This window comes from Desmodus rotundus, chromosome 3 (assembly GCF_022682495.2).
Source record: "Desmodus rotundus isolate HL8 chromosome 3, HLdesRot8A.1, whole genome shotgun sequence".
Classification (NCBI taxonomy): Eukaryota; Metazoa; Chordata; class Mammalia; order Chiroptera; family Phyllostomidae; genus Desmodus; species Desmodus rotundus.
The window spans coordinates 130,646,723-130,665,446 of NC_071389.1; the positions used below are offsets into that span (position 1 = coordinate 130,646,723).

Sequence of the window (18,724 nt, forward strand, 5' to 3'; positions counted from 1 at the left end):
AAATTGTTAATAATGCAGATATATTTGGGACTTTTAGTTTTTTTTTGTTTTTTTTAAATGTTACAATTATGCTTTTATTGTGTTATGCCACTGTACTAAAAGAAGCTCTGATTATAACTTTTCTCTTCTAAAAATGATTTAAAATATTTGTCTCTATAATTTAATTATTTGAAATTTTATAACTATTGAGAAATTGAGTATTGAAACTTTTTATGCCAGCAACTCAAAGAATGGCCAAAAGATGTTTTAAGGATGTTTTAATACTTGGTGCTCAGAATTGATTTTCAATTATTTTATAGCAAGTTTATTTACAAATTAATTTTTATAGACTTTTTATGGGGAAAACATTGATTTATAATCAGTTGTCAATTTCTAATTCCTGGAAAGGACTGTATATTTTGGAGCCTGTAGGAGAAGAGGGAGAAATTACTGAAGTATAAAAGTCTTGTGGGGTCATAGACACTAACTTCTAATCCTAGGACTGACTGAAAATTCCAGGGACAAAATGTCATAGAAAGTTGAGAGAGGGAGTGGACTTTGGAGATGAACTTGCCCAACACCATTATTTTGTGATGTAGATGGAAGCTTGCTTAAGTCTGGCATTTACTAAGTGGTAGGACAGAGACTGAAACTTGGATCTCTGGACTCTGAGTCTAGTGCTCGTTCTCCTGTATCACGTCTCTGTGTAAATCTAGGTACACTGCTCCTTCTTTCCGACTCACCAGTTGCTCTGATGTCTCACAGGGAAGCTGATGGTCAAAGATCCTTTAGCAAATGCAAAACACCTAACAACAAAACTAAGTTTTAGAATTTAGTTTAAAATGATCTGTTTAATAATTAAAACATGTAAATGTAACCAAAATATCTCTATAACTTTTTTAGTGTTATGTGTATATATTTTTATCTCTGGCAGGGTATATTTGTGCATCATCCATTTTGACTGAAACATCAAAGTGAGTATTTCTTTTTCTTTATGTCCTATGAAACTTAAAGTTAATATGAATGAATTTAAACAGATAAGTATATCTTCTTATATTATATAAAACAGATAAAACATTTTACAAAATGAGGACATTATATTTAATTTTATTTTTTAAAAAGATTTTCTTTATTTACTTTTAGAGGGAGGGGAAGGGAGGGACAAAGAAATGGAGAGAAGCATCAATGTGTGATTGCCTCTTACGTTTACCTCCTGCTGGGGACCCAGCTGCAACCCAGGAATGTGCCCTGACTGGGAATCGAACTGGTGACGCTTTGGTTTGGAAGCCAGTGCTCAATCCACTGAGCCACACCAGCCAGGGGTACATTTAGTTTTTAAAAAACATTTCCACCAATTAAAAATTATCAAGCATTCAGTTCCTTATTTATGAAGCAAAAATTCTTTTTTTAAAATTTTAATTATACGAGGAATTCTTGGTGATATCCAAAGGCTATAATACTAAGGAGATATTACTTTTACTTCAAAGATTTGTAAAGAAGTTATACTCAGTAATTTCCCCTTTATATTATTTGTCCCCCTTTATATTATTATTATGAATGTACATAGCTGATTACGTGTACTGTGTCTTAAAATAGAACAAAATTTATTTTAATGATTAAAAAGAGTAAAATTGACCTAACGCTAAATAACAAAAATCATTCTTTGGACTAAACTGATCTGCTTAATGAAAAGCAGAATTCTATTTCCCATTGATTTCGATAAATCACAGTATGAGGTGCTTACTCACTTTAATGCTAATCTGCCTTTTATGTCATGGTAAAGGAGGAAATTAAATTTTACGTTTGGTAAAAGTGAATGTGTTTTTGGCAAATACTTATCTCACCAGTTTTATGAAGTCATTTGGAGAAAGTATCAGGCATGTTGGTGCTAAAATATTACACTATTTTATTTACTTCTCTATCTTGAAGTTCCTTCCTAAAATTCAGTTTACATCAGACCCTGGAGAGATTTGGGGACACTCCCGGAATTTTGTAAAATGAGACAGCACCACCACCCAAATCTAACCCCTCCAAAAGGGGGAGGGGGACCTTTTAAATGTTAAACCAAGAAAGACCTCTTTGATAAGGTGATGGAAATCAGCAGGAAAACACCAGCTCTCTCTTGGGAAAGGCTTGTTCAGGTTGCCTTGGGGCCTTTGACTATACAAGTTCCTTTTGTTTTCTTCCAGAAACGGATCTAATGAAAATCGACAGAAAAGAGCTCTTTTAGCAGCACAGGTAGGTTATGCCTCAGATGGAGAGAGAGGCAGAGAAATAATCCATTCTGCTTTGGGACTGTGCTGTCACTTCAACAATGAGACCTTTGTGGAGGGGGATGAAATGCTAAAAACAAGACTGGATGGAGGAGGAAGAGGCAAAGTAACTTCTCTACTGCTTTTCTGCGACCCTCAAATTCTTGTTTACAGACAAGTGCTTTTTTTTAGCTATTCGCCTCAGTTTCCTAGCGATAGGCTCATTGCAGGTGTGGAAGATTCAATCTCATCTACTTGGCGGAAAATGTAAATGGGTTTAAAAATTAAGCCCAGTATCAGTTAGGACAATGACAACAGAACAAATAGAAGCAAATGGGGCAGAGAAAGGTGTAAATGATCTGCATTACATACTGCAAAAGGTCATCCGAGGCGTCCTGGTGTCCTGACAAACAGCTTTGATATTGTCTGATAAATCTAAATTACAGACACTTCTGAGAGGCAACCTTTTTTCTTTTTTTTTTTTTTTTGATAGGTGAGGTGGCACTGAACTTGAGGATGCCTTTTTGCCTCGATCCTTTCTTATAAAGGATATTGGATCTTATAATTGTGGTATCATCAAACTGTGGTTGGAATGTTCAAATGCGTGGGTTTTAAAAAACAATTCTGTATAAAAGATGGATGGCAAAATAGAGAATCCTTCAAGGCATTTCTTTGGAAAGTAATACGATTTGAGTATTTAGATAGCAAACAGCATGCATATTCAAAGAGGCCTTTGTCAAATGCTGAAATGCCATCAATTTCTACAAGCATTTCTAGTAAATGCCTGAAATGTTTTACATATTTTTTTGCTGTTATTAAAGAGAATTGAAGACAGATTTGATATGCAGTTGTGACAATTTAGAAGGCAGAACTATTTTTTTTTTTTAATTGAGTGATCTTTTTTTGTACTAAAATGGGCAAAGGATTGTCTATGGAGTGGAAATATTTTCTTTTTTTCTTATAGAGTGTTTTGTGTACTTAAGTACTTATGTAACATGTGAAGTGGTTAAAATGATTTTTCTCTGAGAAATTTTAAGTGTTTTCCAGTAGACCATATTAACTGCAAAAAGACATCATCTTGACTCAATAGGAAATCTGGTTTTGAGAAAAACTGTACTCTGTTGAACCCAGAACATTGAAAAGTCTGTGAGATATACTCTGTAGTTGTCACATGAAGTGATGTAATGATGGGGTTATACAGGGTTGGGCAAAAGTAGGGTTTACAGATGTTCATATGGAAAATAATATAATAATTAATAATAAAACAAGAATAAACTCTGTGTTCACATACTCACAACTGTAAACTTATTTTTGCTCCATCCTATACTATTTTAAAGATAGATGTTTTTTACAGTTTGTATAATTTACTCCAAAGGATTTATGTTAATACCTCCTTTTTGTCAATAAGTTAGGAACTTCCCTTGTTTGATTTCCCTTTTCTACAGAAAAAAAGAGTAGGACACTCATCCTTTTGTTTCCTGTAAAGAACATACATCAGAATTATTTAATATTTGAACTAATTTTAAAAGGATAAATGTTAAAGAAGGAAATGAAGTCATAATCACACATTGCACTGTTTAGGATTGAAATGTCATCTGTTGAGGCCATTCTTGTCCACAGATTCACTCCCCTGATCTAGGAAGACAAAACGCTAATGGATAGGTAACCGTACAAGTAAGGATTCAGAATATGTTGGCAATGAGATGAACAATGAGCAAAGAAAGGGTAGACAGAGACTTCTCTCAATGGTGTATTTGTGCGCTGCAGTGATTTCTCCTCTAAAGACTGCATTTGTCATCTAAAGATTGCATTTCTCTGTGCTTCTCAGCCTCCTGTGGAGATGTAATCAGCAAGGAGGGAGAATGGGCTATTCTTTTTTATCACTTACGTGACTATATGCACTCACTGCTTGAATTTTTTTTTTTTTTGCATTACATTTAAAAATTCTTCTCCTGAAAGCAAGGGCTGAGACCTAGACTCAGGTGCAGGTAATTTACTTAGGATGTGCCCAGTGAGGGAGAGAGAAAAGTGAGACTAGGAAGGGAGAAAATCCAATACAGCTATGCTAATGAGGGGCTTCCTGATTTAGACATCTGGGGTTCAGTCTTGTTGGGGACTTTCTGAGGAGCTGTGGACTGCATTGTAGAATTGTTTCTCCAATGAATGGGGAAAGCTGGGGTGCTTATCCACCAACTCCTTTCTCCCCCTGGTTGATGGCAGCCTCTGGGGGGCCCGGAGGGCTTTAAATCTCCCCCTGGAAGGCACTTTCTGTGGTCTACCCATCTGGGATTCTGCCCTTAGGCAGAGATAGAAAGGAGTCAGTGTTTGAAGCTGGAGGGTCTGACTGTGCACAGAAACCCAGATGCAAGTGAAATCGGATGAGAGGATGTGGGGAGGGACATCAACAGATTTTTTTAAAATCCTCACTGTTAGAGAGAGGAAGGGGTTGGGTAGAGAGAGGGAAATTGATGTGAGAGAAACATTGATCTGTTGCCTCTTGTGTGCACCCAGACTCGGGGCAGAACCCAAGACCGAAGCATGTGCCCTGACGGGGAATTGAACCCTCAACCTTTTGGATTATAGGACAATGCTCCAAACAACTGAGCCACACCAGCCAAGGCAATAGAATCTTTTATAGTCATGGTTCTAAAAAGTCCTGGGAGGCAGATCATTCCCATTTGAATAATGTCGGTTTTCAGTTTAGTCGGTGTTTGTCGATGACCTACAAGAGAACACACTAGAGATATAAACATGAATAGCAGTGCTTGTTGTGTACAAACTCAATGTCTAGTGGAGGCCAATAAGGAAATCATTTTTGTGTAACTTGTTCATTGAATCTAAGACACCATCAGTTATTTGCCATTATTTTTATGACATAAAAATAAAAGTGCTCCTAATTATAAACATAGAATACCACTCTGAGTTCAGATCTGTTAAAAAAAAATGAGAACTGTGTGTCATGTCCTACCATTGTTGAAATATTGCAGTATGATGCATGGAACTCTGTAGTAATGAGGATGCTGTGATAACTGGGACACTGGTGTTCTAGGTTGTCATACCTGGTCATGCTAAGTAGTGAGAGGATATGGAACAAAAATGAGTTATATGTTCTTGCCGTAGTCTAGTGTTGTCCAGTGTAGTCAGGTTTTGTCTAATCACAAAGATAGGCAACATGTTTATAACCCTTGTTATGTGCATCACACTGTTCTTGGTGCTTTACTTATTCCATCTCATTTAATCCTCATAGTTCTGTGAAACAGTCACTGTTATTCCATTTTATAGATTAGGATATTGAGGCTGAGCAGGTTACATAATGTGTTCAAGGTTATAAGCCTATGTGAGGCAGAGTTGAAGTCATATACGCTGTTAGTGAGCATCAGAGATGATTCATTGGAGCCAAAGAAGAATTTGGTGTCTGGTAATAATGGTGGTTGTGTTAGATTTAGGCAGCTGGAAAAAAAATAATGTTGAAGAGAGAATAAAATTTGCTGTCTTGTGGGTACTCAAGGTCACGGACTATTGTGAGTCTTTGTTTGAAGAGAGAGGCAAGGGCAAAAAGGGGAGATTTAATAGTAGGATAAAACCCTGGAGGAATGAAAGCAGGAGGCAATGAACTTGGACCCATGGTGTGGGTCAAAGAGTTTAAATAGGAGTCTTAAAGTGGTGAGTGTGGGAGTTCTTTTAGCAGACATGGGTCAGGTTTCCTGTTAAAAGAAAAAAGCACTTTGTTGGGAAATGCCAAAATAAAACTTTACGTGGAGGAAGGAGACCAGAATATTTTGAGAAAGGACTTTGGACTGGAAGTCACATTCTGTATCCCTCTTCTTACCCTTCACCCTTCCCAGTTTTTCTAACATCCTTCAGTACTCAATTTAACAATTATGTGGCAAATTTTGGGAGTGTGTATTCCTCTGTGAACATAAAATTGCTGTTGGAAAGGACATTGCTGCAGACCACATACTAAATTGGCTTTGAGTTGGAATAAAAAAATTATAATTGATTAGTTTTAGTAATCCACAATTATTTGCTACTAATCCATATTGACCTCTAAAAGTCTTAAGGTTTTATTTGAGTTGCTTAGATTAATATAAATCTCTCTTGCTAATTTTCTGTGTGTGTGAAGTACTATGGTGGAATCTTTACATACATTGTTTTATTTATTGTTATGACTACACAATGAAGTAGGCACCATTGTTCCCATTTTACAGAAAAGTAAAAGGAAGCACTAAAGGTTAGGAAACTTGCTTAAGAGTAAGTCATGACAGAATTAGGACTCTAATCCAGGTCTCTCTGATTCACTAATTCATGCTCTTAACCTCTACCCTAAAGTGCTTTGGGATCTATAAAAATATACACAAGTGCTCTGTGAACTTGAACATGTTAGCTCTTTGGAGAGTGTGGTGATAGATACTCTCACACTGCAGCAACGGCAGCTTCTGGGGACGGTGCCCTACAGATGGGTCTGCAGGCAGTGGGAACATTGCTGTTGTTCCATTGGCCTCACGTGCTTTCTCCAGACCCACCGCACGTGGGAATGTCAGAACACTGCGACTTCTGAAGGCAGAGCAGTCAGTTAAGGCAAAAACTAACTCTAACCAGGCTCTTTTCCCAAGAGGGAGAGGAGGCAGAAGAACTGAGGTGAAACAGGATAAAGAACTTGTCAGTCATGTACCAGGCGAAACCACAGCCCCAGAGGAGCCTTTTCTGCCTCACCAAGATGGCCTCAGTAGCCCAAGGAAATAGAAAGTCAGTGCCTTATAAGTTCTGTATTTGTACCTATTTTCCATGTTTTCTAATTTGCCTGTTGGGCTTGTGTGAAATAACCTAATTCTCCTGAATTCTTATTTCTTTCTTTCAAAGTTTGAAGCAACATCTCCGAGATACTTCTTCCATGAAGCTATTAATTGGGGTGAAAGCAAGATAAAAGGTTAGTGCTACATCTTATGCTTTTGTATTTGCTTTCTCAAAAGACCCCTTTGGGGGGTTATATTGAATCCACTCTTTATTATTTCCATATAATGCAAGAAGGCAATGGAGCCAGGGTGGAAATAGTACTTGATAGTAGTTTAGATTCACTTCATTTTTGGAAACAAGAAAGGTTAAACACTCTGAGAAAGCTGATAATAACTACAGGACCCATAAAGATATCACTGATGTCAGAAACTTATTTTCGAAAGCAATTACTTGCTCCTTGATCTCTCCTTGACATCCTATTTTTGCTTACCAATTTCTCATTTCCATTAAGCATAATGCTGATGGTGTTTGAAATTTAATTTGTTTTCCATTGCATTTAAAATAACAAGGATTTCTGTTTTTGGTTTGATACTTGTTTTCAGGGAATAAACAGGGCTGTGAATATTTTTTTGAAGGAGATATATTTGTTAATCTAAGTATTTAACATTTATTCATTGTAAAAATGCAAGATTGTGATAAGATAAACTATAAAGATAGTTTTGCCCCTTGGGAAAAAACTACATTTAAGTTTATGAAAAATATTTTTTACCTATATTTATGATCAAAGTTGAAATAGGTAATTTTTCTTAAGATATATTACTTAGAGAGTTGTCTGTGTGTATGTGTGAAGAGAAACTTTAGATAATTGATCTTAAGGTGGAAGGATAATGAGTTTTCCTAATTTTTGCCTTGGGCAAAACTGTGGTTGAATTACTCCATTTAGAAAGTGCTTTCATGACCTTACCTTATTCCAGAAAGGCGCAATCTCTAGTAATACTGTGTAGTGACTCAAAGATGTCCTCTAGGTCTCTGATGTGTTCCTTAAATCCTTCTTGCTTGATTTTTGCCAGTTGCTCTTGTCCTCTCCTTTTTAGAGGAAAAATTTTCATTCTGATTCATTTGTGTTTTTCAAACTTGTCCAGGAGTTCATAGTCTCTTGCTTCCTCTTTTCAACATAATCCTTTGGGGCAATTTCTTTCCATGAAAGAGAATATTTTTGGTGACATCCAGCAGTGACTTTGGCTCCTGCCCCGTTAAAATTAAATCTAGATCAGATAAAAAATACATCACTTGTAATTAAGCCTGAGGATTAATACACAAAATTCAAATGAAATTTTTAATCATTCTCTTAGAAAATGGGAGTTTCCTTCTGAGTTTTATGCTTTGCCTGATCCTTTGGGCTAATGAGGGATGCTATTCTTTAACACAGCACTTGCTCCTGGGGAAGGATCGCATTGGACGCGTAGCCGGTGCCAAACTCCATCAGCGGAATCATCTGCAGTTTGTTTATTTCTGGTTCTCATCATCTGGGACAGGGATGCCTTACATGGGAACTTGACCTTTCAATCGCTTGAAGGAAGCTAACCTTTGCTCCCAGGATAGTTTGAGATGTGAAAGCCTGTCTTTCTTGTTTCACAGCACACATAATGAAATGAGCTGGATAAAGACTGGATGGGCTTAATTCTTTAGCTCATCCAGGCAAGAGGCCCGGGGTTCTGTTCGAGTTAATAGTGGTTGCAGTTAGTCCAGAAGGAATCTTGACATATTATGTTTATAAGAACTGATGCACGCCAGGAGATAACTTACTTTGTTGCCCCTCAGGTTCTTGTCCTCATGAATGCCTTAACGGAGCTTTCTGTTCTGCGTCTGGTACGTGTGACTGCCAAATATTTCAGGCACTTGGGACACGGTGCCAGATTGGTAAGTTTCAGGTATACTAAGGTGAGAATTACGAGATGACGGAGAAAACATTAAGGCATAATTTGCTATATTAGGGTTCATCCATTGGGATTTGGAACACTTGTATTGTATATTGAATACTCACAATTCATTTACAGTAATTTAGAAGCAATGTAAAAGAAAATAGATATGCCCACTTTCTCTTCTCACTTATCTCTAGTATTTCCTCAAGCATTTTTTTTCTCCTCTAGATGGTAGTTGCCCATTAAAATCAGATTCTCACTCATCTCTCTTTTGCAGGATAAATTAGATTTCTTATTTGGAATCACACATTCTTTTTGACTTTGAGTTAATTGGACATTCTGTACATAAAGTAAAGGATACTTAAAAATATTTTTACCCATGGTGTCTTGGTTAGGATCCTACCTCAGTCCTAATCAATAAATATTCATTTGTGTAATGAGTATTTATTGAGCATCTACTAGATCACAGGCTAGGCACTGGGGGTACAATAGTGAATAGTACAGACGTGTTCCTCTTCTCTTGGAAGTTACAGTCTAGAGAAGGGGGTTAACACATAACAGATGCACATTAATCAAACTTGTGACATGTGCTATAAAGCATAAGATTCTATGAAAATTTGCAACAGAGGTAAGGCATACAGTCAAAGAAGACTGCCTGAATAATGAATTCCTCTCTAGTTTTTCCTGAAAAGGCCAAAGTTGGCCAAGGCTAATAAATTTAGGCAAAAATTACAAAAAGGAAAGACAGGATTGTGCATCATCTTTGTGCTCCTTATGTAGGGTATTAGAATATTTTACACATATTGATTACTCAGTAAATATCATTGAATTTCATATTATTCTAAAGGGAAAGGCCTAGAAAATCCAAACAAAGAATAGAGGGCTATCCACAAGGGTAAGAAGGCAGGCATGGAGACAATAAGAGATAACATATAATTTGGGACAAACATGGCTTAAAATTTGGCCAGTTTGAAGTCATAAATTTTTAAATTCCAGCATACTTTGGATGACTACTGCTCCCCATCTCCAGACATATAAACATGATATTTTTGTCAGTGGTTGCTTTTCTCTGTGGATATTATGAAGATATTTTTGAGGAATTGTGGAGATGGGAACACTCTCATGCTGCCTATGCTAATTTTTAGGACACTCACTAGTGACATTTCTTTCTTTTCTGAGCCATTATATTGCTTTATTACTTTCACTTTATTTTCCTGTGTCATTCTCCCTACTGTTCCTTTCTTCCAGAATCTTCCTTTGGAAGTAAATAGAAGGCAATTACTGATATAAATTCTTTCTTCAAAACAACTTGAAGGCCATGTTTTCCTTCAGGGAAGTTGAATGCTTTTGAGAGCAACTGGTAATTTTATGTTAATTATTTCCTCCTGTGATATTGACCACCAAAGAAGAAAATATTTTAATGAAGTAGACTCACCTACCATGACTGAATCTTACCAAAAACAGGTGTAATTTATTTCATTCTATTAAGTATTACCCTATTTCTTTTCAGTGCCGAACATGGGCAACGGCAGAGATGGGATATGCAAAACCTGGGGACAGTACCACTTTGAAACTTTTGACGGCATCTACTATTATTTCCCAGGAAACTGTTCTTACGTTTTGGCAAAAGACTGTGGTAATTTGGAGCCTCGATACACTGTATGGGTAAGTAAGTAATCCTTGGGTATAATTCACTTAGAACTTATTTCTGGTGAAGCCTGTATTCTTAAGGTTTTGGACAAATTTTGCAAAATATATAATACTGAGGGCTCTGTCTGGGGAAAGAAAGGGGTTCATTCTTGATAGGATGGATAAAATTTGCAGCTATATTGAGTGTGGTTCTACCAAGATGGGGCCTAGGACTGGGGGAAGGAGGGTTTGGATTTATGTGGAAGGGACTTTCAGGCAATGCAGAAGCGTCTATATCATGGATGTCATAGTATCAACTGCAGCTGATGTCCTCATTCTTCAGGTTTTATTTGATCTTTTTGAAGAGAGGGGTGGGTCCGGTCCCCAACCACATTACTCATGTATGTTTCACTCGTCAGCCATCCAGTGTTACTACTCCACCTGCATTAATTTTTGAAGTGGCGCCCCTCAGCATGAACTGGGGGCCGGCGTTTATGAAATGGAGTACATGCATCGCCCGAGCACGGACTAGCGGATGTGGTAACAGGCAGCTAATTGCTAGGTAGATTGATAGTATATGATGGAGCTCAGAGGGTTCTTCATTTCAGAATTCTTGCTTCAGAAGAATCTTAGGGGGCATCTCAAAATGTAAGCCGCAGAGTGGCTCTAGTTGAAGGAAGCAAGGGCTCTCTTCCCTGCCCACTGTCTTCCTTTGAATGTCCAGGTATCTAAAAGCACACCCAGGAAACTGCTGTGCATCCTATTCAAAAGCTAAACTCTCCATAGGTAGCATTTGTTTGACTCTCCACTTACTTATTTATTCTTTTCTAACTTATATTGGCATCGCCTAGAATCTTTTTGTCTCTTAGGTGAGGCACACTGTAAAAAGTAGGCCCTGGAGCTTGTCAAGGACAACAAATCCTAGTGGTCCAGAAAGGAAATGGTCTATCGAAAGTTAACTTATTGGGCATAAAGATAAAAAATCGGTTTCTTTAGATAGGGAAGTGAGTGGAATACACCTTCATTACTTGCAGGGCTCTTGTTCTCAGTCCTCTTTTGTCCTTTACTCTGTCACTCTTTTGCTGGGTTTATCACTCACACACCTCTGACTCCCTCATTGAAATGGTCTTGTCCAGTGTCTCACCCTTTTGAGGACTAAAGTGTCAAGGAGGTAATCTATCCTTTGACAACAGCACATACTGCTGAACTGTGCTTCCAGAGCTAATAGATAGTGTTTCTGCATGGCCCTGTTTTGCTTGGTGGAATTTGCTTTCAAATCAACAATTCCATTTATTTTAAATATCATCTTTCCCCTGATTATAGAAATAGTTCATGTCATTTGTAGAAAATTTTAAAAATTCAGAAAACTCTAAAAAATAATACTAGAACTATCAGTCAAGAGTTACATTTGCTAATGGTTTCCCCTATTTCTTTTTATACTTTTTTCCTCTGGGTTTTGTATATATTTATAATATTAAAATTATACTATGTGTAATATTTGTACTATGTATAAAATTACACTACATATAATTTTCTGTTCTATATTTTCACCTAATATATCAAGAAATTTCTTACATGTCAAATATCTCTGACAAACACAAATTTTATTAGCTATATTTGCTTCAACTTATGGCATACTCATTATTTAACTATGCCCTGTTTTAGAAATTAGGTATTAATAATATTTTCAGCATTTAAAAAGATATATTGATAAACATCTTTATGTACAGATTTATTATCCTGATTCTTTTTTCCTTTAATTTTAATTATATTTTTTATGAAAATCATACACGTACATAATTTAAAAGATTTCATGGAGGCATACAAAGTAAAATAAAATAAAATAAAATAACCCTGCCTTTCTTCATTCCCTATCTCCAGCCACAGTCTGGCTCTCTAAAGGTAATTATTTCAACATTTTTAGCTATTTCCTCTGGCTTTTATTTTACATGTAAAAATCTGCAATTTAAAAAAAAAATTAAAGTCAGGCCTTATTTGTTCACTTCCTACCATGGAAAATGAGGAATCATCTCAGTTACATCACCCTTCCTACCTCTAAAACATACGCACACACTCTCACACACACACACACACACTTTCCTTCCCCTAACAGAGTAGATCACCATTTTTAGTTAAATCATATGTGTTTTTTATATTTATTGTCATTTACATATTGCACATATATGCATAATATTTATAAAAGTATTGTTGAGAGCTGAGCTTGATAGTTTATTATGAATTTATCTTTCTTCTTTGTACATTTGTATGGAGTTAACATTTATCCAAAGTCTGGCTTGCTGAGTGTTCTGTACTGCAATCGCATTTTTTTTCCCTCCAGACTCTCCATCACTACAAAACTCTCCTCAATATGGTCAAGATACTTTAGGAAATCCCTCGGTCACTCAGTTTCTCTCCACCCCGCCGCCCACTCCCCCACCAACTCCCCCCAGCACCCCCCAGGGTGTCCATTCCTTAGTTCTTTGTTCTCTGCTCCAATTGAGACTGGTTGCTTTTGAGCCTCTTAGACACCTAGCGCTTGGGATTTCTCTTCTCTGTTCTCCTGGAGATTTCATTCTGTGTCTCCAGTATTGATCTTTGTTTTTTGGGCCCCATGAAACATTTAGTGATCCTGGAACTTTGTACATGCTTTAGAGACAGGTTCTAAAAAGCTTACTGGATGCTCCAAGCAGGAGAACAGTGCTCATTTGTAGCAGTGATAGAGCAGAAACCCATTTCCTCTTCTTTGTTTTGCCCACTTGTTTTAATTGACTATATTTTCAAGTTGTTTTCTGGAAAGAGAAGATACTTTCCTAGAAAGTGTGTATGGAAGTGAACACTTAAACCTTGATTATAAGTTGCAAATTATTTTCAGAATTATGAGATTCAGCCCATTTTGATTTCTGATCATTTTACATGTGGCCTTTCCCAACTCCCTCTACAAATTTTGAGATATTCTCTTTATCACTAAGGTTGTAAGATTTCAGGACTATGTAAGTTTAAAAAAAATTATTGTGCTGGACACTTGATGGGCCCTTTCAAGCTTTACAAATCCTCCAGTTTTGGAATAATATTTTGTTTTCTTCTCTTTCTCTCTTTCAGAAATTCTGTGGCTCAGGTATTAGAGCTCTCAACTGAGTGACTGATTCCGTATTTTGTGTTGATGCTTCCTTGTTTTCCATCCTGTTGCTTTTTTTGGTCTATGTTTTGGGAGGTTATTTCCAACTCTTAGATATTTATCTTCCAACCATTCTATTTCAGTCATATGTTTCTCCTATGATAATGTCAATATACAATTTTTATTTTTATTTTTTGAATTTCATTGTTAACAGAATTTTATTCTTGTTTCATGAATAAGGTAACTTCCAAACTCACTTTTCTCTTTGAAGATATTAATTATAGATTTTTGGAAGTTTATTTCTCTGAATTGCTTTTCATTCCTTTGATCTTTTGTTAATTTGTCTTTCATGTTGCAGGTTTTTATCATTGAGGATTAGGCTCTAAAAGCTGATCAGAAATCTCTGAATCAGCTTGGGGGCTGCTTGCCTGGTGGGAGATTGAGCAGGGAGACTCTGGTTCCATTAGATATGACCCAGATATGAGTATCTGTATGTCTTTCATCCAGTTTATTTCTCCAAAGAAAAATCCTCCAAGGATTTTTAAATATCCAAGGATATATTTAATATCCAAGGATATATATCCAAGGAAATATCCAAGGGTATGTATATATATGAGTGTCATATATATATATCTTTCTTTTGTTTTTCTCTCTTCAAGGTTCATAATAGCCCTAAGTGCCTTGGTTCAGTGTATTATTGTTATCGGTCAGTCAGCCTGTTCTTTTCAGACCAACAGGAAATTCGAATTTATGGACATGAGATTAAAAAAAATGGAATCAGGTAAGATACAATAAAAAGTATAATGAGCATAATACCATGGATTAATAGTATTTCCAAACACCTCACACTAAAAGTGAATTGTGCAGACAGAGTAGGAAGAGAGAATTTCTTTTCAACAAAAACCTTAAAGTTACGTCATAGAGGTATCAAAACTTTGGTAGGCTCCAAGGTCAACCACATGGTCAGGACAATATGTAACTGGCGTTCCTGAATAGATCAGGGCTGCTTCTGGTTTTCTGTCTGCCGAGAGTGAGATCTGAGAGTTTTAGGGAAGGGATATTTATTTATTTATTCGGAGGAAGGTTTTATACATTTTAAACTAGGAATATTGTGGAATAATATTCCTTCAAACCAAATAATTATAGCAATATTCAGTCTTAAATATTTCTAGGCTGAATTACAGCAGGTAAAGTAAGTGGTAGGATGAAAAAATTCTATCATTCAAAATTCACCAGCAAGTGTTTGAACCAGGGAGATTCTTTCCAGTGCAGTGGTCTTACCGACCTATGTGCTTTATTTCTCGGTTTAGATTCCTTGAGAGGCAACGGATGGTAGCAGAAAGGGCTTTGGAAGAAGCACCAGGGGAGCCAGGCACTGACTGAGTCACGCAACCCAGAGTGGCCTCTCTGTCTCTCTGGGCTTATTTTCTTGACCAGTTGGGTTCTGTACTTCTAATTTTCTTATAAAAGAAAGCTTAGTCATTTCAATGGGAAGATAATGCATTACATATGTATTTCTTGGAATGGAATTTTAATAGTAATTTTGAATTCCTTATATGGGATTTTAGGTAACAAAATGGGCACTTAAAAATTAAGGGGAGGGGGAGGGGGATAACAGGGGAAAGACGGGGAAGGGTTGTCAAGGAACATGTATAAAGGACCCATGGACAAGCCAACCGGGTAGGGGGAGGATTGAATGTGGGAGGTGGGAAGTGGACAGGGCTGGTGGAAAGTAATGGGGGAAAAATGTGGAAAACTGTAATTGAACAACAATAAAAAAATAAATTAAAAAGTTATCTTTTATAAAACAGAAATGGCATTCAAGAAGATTCTCAAGAATACTAGCCCTTTGTTACATCAAAGATATATTTAAATTTTAACTCAGACATGTATGATAGAAAAAGGATGATTTTCTTATTAACCAATTAAATTGCTTATGCCCATGCTGTATCTGGCTGAGGGTCTAACTTGTAGCAGGTGCTAGAGAAATGTTTGCCAAAGTGAAATCAAATATGTGAGGCTGTGTGCATTGTGCCGTACCTCTCTGGACTTCTGTCCTTTCATCTGTGAAATGATGGGTTTTTTGAGCATATGAATCTGTGAATAATTTTTAGCTTTAATCAGTGCATTCACTTTGGCGTGCATTATTATTGTGTCCTGCCTTGGCTGAATGGAGTTTTTCTTAGATTTATGGGAGGTTATCTAATTTTTCCTATTGTGCCCATCTCTACTAGCATCCTTTTATGTTACAGACATTCGAATGATCACATGCACCTTCTATTTTTAAAAAATTTATTTCATCAATTTACTGTGAAAGACAGAAATGACAAATGACCAAGCCAAAAACTACCCACACCAAAACAACTATACCTTCATACAATTAACATTCCATTGTTGTGAAATATATTTAGAAAATATGATTCACTTTTTACGTATAATTTTTATAAGCTTGCAAACTTGAACAATATTGTTCATACTGAATTTTACTATGCATTTACTATGAATTCCTAGTTTCTAATTTTAATATAAATAGATTATGAAAGCAACTAGTATTTTTACTTATTCTCCAATGTAAATTTTTAGTTATTTTCCTATTCTTATGAGTAATTCTCTATAAAAATTTACCCACAAACATCTTTGGGCAAATGGTTGGATATTTTGAGTTGTTTCTTTGGAGACTATCCTTTTGATAATGGGTAGGTTTAGTTTTATAGTTTTGTGCCATGTAGCCATTCTTCTCCTGAAAAGGAACTCAATAATTTGAAGTTTTTGAGAGAAATGTTTGAATATACTTATTAACCCCCTACCTCACATTGCAGATTATAATTTTCAGTTACCATGGCTATAGTAATAAAAATGATATTTTCCCTTCCATGTCTTTAATTATTAGCACCTGCTATTTTCTCTAATATTTGGGGATGGGAGAAGCGTGTTCTTTAAGAAGTATTCGAGGCACTTACTGCACTTTTAAAATGTCCAATGGTGTAGTTTTCTTCAGTTCTTGTTACATCTCCTGCTTCTTTGTATATGCACATTCTTGTGAAAAATGAAAAGACTGGACATTGGACCAGGAATTTAAATATTCAATGTGACCTTTGTTTAAATAGAATAAATTTTATCCAACTTAAAAATCATAAATCTAACCCCTGTGCACTACTGTATGACAAAATTTCCTATACTCCTAATAATGAACTTTGCGGCATTAAAAATGTAAGTTGTAATTAATCATGCCTTGATACTTTTCTTTTGGAAAACTATGGCTTATACCAAGGTGACACTTTGGGGATAGAAGCTCATGTTTCACTGCAGCCAAGTTTAAAACAAAAATTAAACAAAGTCAGAACTTGTGCAGTATGTTTGCATATTTTGACCATGTTTGTGTCACAAAATTTTCAGCAGCATTTTTGATTATCCTGAACTCTTTCAATAAAAATAAATACATGTAAGCTCTCGTTATTCAAAATAGACAAGGTTATTTTCCAGATTATAAAAATCACTAGCAGAAGATATTTAGCAGGAGTGTATTTTTGTTTGGTTGAAAGAATCATTCATTATAAGTATAAAATCTAAGTCAGTATGGAGAAACAGATATAATTTTTGTTGTCTTTTTATTTCAATATTGAATTTTTCAAAATGTCAAGATTTCCTATAAGATGGTTGCTTGGGAAATCTAACTATAGTTTATTGAACAATTTTGAATAGTAACTATCTTTTATTTGGTTGTCTCAGTTACTGTGAGAAAGAAATAAATCACCTGTAATTGATCCTTCATTATAATTCTTAGATTGACTTTGTTCCATTTTTCAAGTTTAACATTGCCTCAGACAATTGGACAGATTTCTGTTGAGAAACTAGCTGACTACATTCTGGTGAAGACAACCTTTGGTTTTTCATTGGCTTGGGATGGAATATCTGCAATTTACCTCAAAATATCTGAGGAGCACAAGGGGAAGTCCTGTGGCCTATGTGGAAACTACAATGGCATTCAATCAGATGACTTCATCATTCAACAAGGTAAGGGGAGTGGAGAAATGCATGGATACTTCTGAGGTCTTCTTCCTTCACCCATCAAACTGTTTGCACCCCAAAGGGCACAACTTGTTCTAGCTTGGGTAAAATCGGTAGGCATCTCTTACTTGTTTTAGTGATTTTAAGTGAAGCTTAAATAGAAAAATATTTTTGTGCCATTCTTGGAGACCATGTGCTAATTTATATTTGTTAAATTAAGATACAGGGCTTACTCATGTCACAAACATTAACTGGGCATTAACTTTGTGTCAGGCACTGTTGTGGGAGCTTGGGACATATCTGTGACAAAACAAAGACTCCTCCCTTTTCAGGGCTTACATTTGAGTGATTTGGACCCATTCAGGGCAAAATTGCTCACTTTTGGACAAGAGCTATTTTGCATCGTCCTGATAGGAATAAATTAAATGACTGTCGAATAATAATTTTATAAAGATAATTAAATGAACAGCATTATGTATAATATGTTTTATGTACTTTATGTATAATGTTGTATCTATCATTATCCATCTTTTTATTCAAATTCATGAAACTAATCTCTGTAAACTGTTAAAAATATGTTCACTTTCAATCTGGTTACTAGTGTGTACCGGCAACAGAATGAGAGTCACAGGACACGATCAGGACGAGGTCCAGTCAAATAGAGCACCGTTCTATGTGCCAGCAGACAAGGCTGTGAACCTTGTTCCCAGTCTTACAGTTTTGTTGTTTGAGGGAACCCTTTTAATCTCTCTGATGTTCGCTTTCTTCTGCTGAGAAATAGGAATATAGCAATTCTGAACCCTAAGAGTTATCAGGAAAAATGAGAACACATTTTATTTATAACAATAGTTAATACGAGCACATAACTACATTATTCCCATGCCTTGCAATATTCTGTAAGGGGGGCAGTGTTTTCTGTATTTTCTAATGATACAAGGTGATGTGCCCAATGTAACACAGCTTGGAAAATGCTGCCACCAGGGTTGGATTGCAGATCCGACTGTCTCCCAACCCTGTGCGTAGGTAAATGTGTGAGAAATCCACTTTAAATCTGCAAACTGCTAAATCATCCTTTTTTAATAGCA

The 18,724-nt window shown here is 36.1% G+C and overlaps 1 protein-coding gene across 1 annotated transcript in view; it reads left to right on the top strand.

Moving 5' to 3' along the window:
• The window catches only part of OTOGL (otogelin like), a 124,634-nt gene that overhangs the window by 330 nt on the left and 105,580 nt on the right, over positions 1-18,724 (top strand). The window contains exons 2-8 of the mRNA XM_045187339.2: positions 914-953; positions 2,169-2,217; positions 7,092-7,158; positions 8,787-8,885; positions 10,398-10,552; positions 14,291-14,412; positions 17,440-17,645. Of these exons, the coding sequence (XP_045043274.2) occupies positions 914-953; positions 2,169-2,217; positions 7,092-7,158; positions 8,787-8,885; positions 10,398-10,552; positions 14,291-14,412; positions 17,440-17,645 (738 nt within the window). The remainder of the gene's footprint in view (positions 1-913; positions 954-2,168; positions 2,218-7,091; positions 7,159-8,786; positions 8,886-10,397; positions 10,553-14,290; positions 14,413-17,439; positions 17,646-18,724) is intronic.